Source organism: Branchiostoma floridae, chromosome 16 (genome assembly GCF_000003815.2).
Source record: "Branchiostoma floridae strain S238N-H82 chromosome 16, Bfl_VNyyK, whole genome shotgun sequence".
In the NCBI taxonomy this organism is placed as follows: Eukaryota; Metazoa; Chordata; class Leptocardii; order Amphioxiformes; family Branchiostomatidae; genus Branchiostoma; species Branchiostoma floridae.
Window position 1 is genome coordinate 8,029,832 of NC_049994.1, and position 3,720 is coordinate 8,033,551.

The 3,720-nt window shown below is 41.0% G+C and overlaps 1 protein-coding gene across 3 annotated transcripts in view; it reads left to right on the forward strand.

The window, feature by feature from the left end:
• Window positions 1-2,314: 2,314 nt before the first annotated feature.
• Window positions 2,315-3,720, forward strand: part of LOC118403223 (nascent polypeptide-associated complex subunit alpha-like) — a 4,759-nt gene continuing 3,353 nt past the window's right edge. Inside the window, exons 1-2 of one of the 3 annotated variants that reach the window (XM_035801824.1) lie at window positions 2,315-2,473; window positions 3,116-3,180. In XM_035801824.1, coding sequence (XP_035657717.1) covers window positions 3,117-3,180 — 64 coding nt within the window. In that variant the 5' untranslated portion in view covers window positions 2,315-2,473; window position 3,116. The other 2 variants (XM_035801825.1, XM_035801826.1) reach the window with 2 other exon arrangements.

The following is a 3,720-nucleotide window of genomic DNA, read 5'->3' on the forward strand; positions in this document are numbered from 1 at the left end:
TATAGTTGTGCCCCCTGGCAGAAAGTGACAGAATTGCAACCAGTATGGTGTGTTTCCGTACATACATCGATATCCCTTGGTTACAGTACATTGAGCACACTGAGCAGCTTTATTGGGGTCTGCATGCAAATGCCACTTGAAATTAATGTATTTTCTCCCATTTGTGGAAATATCAGCTAGCTGTTCTGCCATTCGGTAGAACTATGAGAGTTGGTGTTAATTAATAGTTTTTGCTCGAAAGGTCTATAAAGACAGACCTTGATCTTGATCTTGATTGGGTACTGGACAACGCCCCTCAGTTGGGGCAAAGCGTCCAGGGGGAGTGCTGCGCCTTAATGTTCCCTGAGGCGTTGGAGAACTGCCTCCTTGAACTTTGGAGCGTCTGTGATCTCCGTGACCTCGTACGGTAGAGAGTTCCAATCTCTCACGGTTTGTGGGAAGAAGGAATGTTTGTAGCAGTCTTTGTGAAAAGGTAGAGCCTTGTAAGAATTTGGGTTTGAGTGTCGCGATTGGCGCGGTACAGGCTTTAGATGAGTTTCGACCGGTAGGGCTACTTTGTGGTGTCTTGCTTTCTGTAGAATTGTTAATCTATTTGCTGTCCTTCTGTTGCGTAAAGTGTCCCACCCCAAATCAGAGACAAGTTTGGTGACACTATCATGACTATGATACGAATTTGTGACAAATCTAGCCGCTCTTTTTTGAACGGACTCTAACTTAGCAATGTGCTCTTTGTGGTATGGATCCCAGGCAGCGCTGGAATACTCTAAATGCGGTCTAACAAGGGATGTATATGCATTTGTTTTGACTGATTTGGGGCAGTTATAAAGATTGCGTCTCACAAAGCCTAACGTCTTGTTAGCCTTGGAAGCACTGTACTGTATGTGTTGTGACCAAGAGAGCTGGTTGTTGAGTGTGACTCCTAAGTATTTGTGGTTGTTAGTCTCGGCTAGAACATGACTTCCTAATTTGTAGTCGTAGAGTTTAGGTTTACGTTTGTGGGTATAACGCATAACAAAACATTTGTCCGGGTGTAATTTCATCTGCCACGTGTTTTGCCATGTATCTAATGTATTGATGTCTTCTTGTAAGAGGGTGTGATCTCTGTCACTGTTTATCTCCCTGTAAATGACGCAGTCATCCGCAAAGAGACGGATGTTAGAGTTGAGGTTGTCGGCTAAGTCGTTAATGTACACTAAGAACAGTAGTGGTCCGAGCACAGTGCCCTGGGGCACTCCAGAGACTACCTCTGCCCACTCTGAGTGCTCTCCCCCAACTACCACTCTTTGTTTACGATTTTTGAGGAAATTAGAAATCCAGTGGAGAACCTTACCCCTAATACCATAATTTTGGAGTTTTAGGAGTAAGCGATCATGAGGTACTTTGTCAAAAGCTTTTGCGAAGTCGGTTATAATCATATCTGTTTGCGACCTGGTATCTAAAGAATGGGCTAAGTCAGTTGTAGTTAAAATAAGTTGGGTTTCACATGAACGCTTTTTCCTAAACCCATGCTGCTTGTCAGATAATATAGAGTATTTGTCAAAATGATCCATCATCTGTGATTGCACTATGTGCTCCATAACCTTACTACAAACACATGTGAGAGAAACAGGACGGTAATTTGCAGGATCAGTCCTGTCCCCCTTTTTAAAGATGGGAGAGATATTGGCATGTAGCCATGGGGAAGGGATTTGGCCAGTTTCAAGTGATTTCTGGCAAATAATAGTCAGAGCAGGGGCTAACTCAGCAGCTGCTAGTTTGAGGATCCTTGTTGGTAGGCCGTCTGGTCCACTTGCTTTGTGTGGATTCAGATCTTTTAGGAGTTTGACTGGTCTGAAGGATTTGTGAATTTCCATTGGTTAGGCTTCATCAAATAATAACACTGGGAAAGGCATTTGGGTCACAATCAATATTGATGTTCAGGTTGTCAACAATCTTTTGTAATAATGTAATTATTTTAGTAACTGCTATCAATTTACCAAAAGTGTTTGAAGGGGTGGCAATAATCAAGTTGCAATTATGAAATAATGTTCAATATTTTTCTGGTGATGTAGCTGACTTAAAGATTGAAGATCTCCAACAGATGTCAATTGAATTTGAAATCTAACAATTTTGATATGCAAATCTCTAGACAGAAAAGTTTATTACAACTACATTTTCGTGGATAACTAAAGTTTTAACTATCAAATCAGCTCTTATGTATTCAAAATACACTTCATTGCCAGGTATACAACCGTTCTGCCTGTACAGGTAGGTAAGGAAAGCGAAACTCACGTGTTTGTTTGAAGAGTCCGGCTATCTCTGTGCTTCTCTATCTGTGCACGTCACTTTCACTAACACTCGCGAAGTCTCGTGGTCTTTGAGACGAGACTTACCGAGACCGGAAATGATGGTCTGGTATCCGGAAGTGACGAAACTCCAACTCGCGCCATCTTTCGTGAAAGGCAGGGGACCCGTGGTGGAAAATCTGGTAAAGGTTTGTGAATCCGCCCGCATCGGGCATCTAGATAACCATTTCTTCTAACAAAGTGTGCTGTGAGCAAGTTTACAAACTGTAGATGATTGTCAGATGTTATTATTTCCGTGTTACCGCACGATATAAGGCTGAGAAATGTAAAAGTGCGACAGGGATGTGTGATCAATGACTTGAAGCATGGGCACTAAATTTGGAAACGATAGCCGGGTGAAAAATCCAGCTCTGGCGAGTTTATAAAAGATGACAACGACATTTGTCACTTGATTTTGAAAATCATATAGCTTAAATCATAACATGAAGTGGTAGTATGCTTTGTTGTGAAGTTTTTGTGTGTGTTTGGTGCATTTTGACGCAGTATGGGAAAAATGAAAGTATGGGGGAGGGGGGCAGATTATTGTCCGACTACATTTCGACCTGGCTTCTGTTCTTAGATATTTTTGTGAGATTTAACGGCTGGCCTTTCTCTCTGATGTTAGAAGAAAACTCCTGCATATTTCCTGAATGCAAAGTGAAAACCATTTTTGTATATTCAGGGAGGTTTGATCTTACTACATGTTGCCCCCCTCCCCATGATTAGTCACGATCTTACCAAAGTTTGCCAAACTACATGTAAATTGTAACACCGTGTTTTATTATTTCCAGAATGCCCGAATTAACTGAAGTAGACATGGCTGAAGTAGAAACTAAGCCAGCAGAACAGAAGCAAGGTATGTACCTACAGATCTTTTTCTGTAACAGCATTTTTAGAACACAGTTGCCATGTGCTAGTATACAAACATGATGACTCATAAGTAAAACATCTGGAAATAGAAAATGTTACTGCACTCAAATAAAAGGATGGAAGACAGAAAAATGGGGAAGAATTCTATAAAGTGTGTTTGTAATTGTTGGTTTTGATGTTTTCATGTGCCCTCCCCCATCCTAAATTATCCAGTATTTATGCACCTGTTGTGCATGTCTAAAATTGTTGCTTTCATTCCTAACTATTCAGCTGATTGTCATTTAATGCTGTAGGCATTAGCAATTTGTGTTTATTCTTCATCAATTATTTTATCATATGTACATGTTGATTATCTTTATAGATGTTGCGTCCATAGCATAATGGTCTGGTGTTTGGCACAAAGCCCAGAAGTCCTGTGTTTCAGTTCCCTCAGTCATAGTCATAAGCTTCGATGTTATGCCCTTGGGAAAGCGCATAACATAAAGTTCCTCGCTTCGCTCAGACAAAATGTATGCATAGCTTTGGT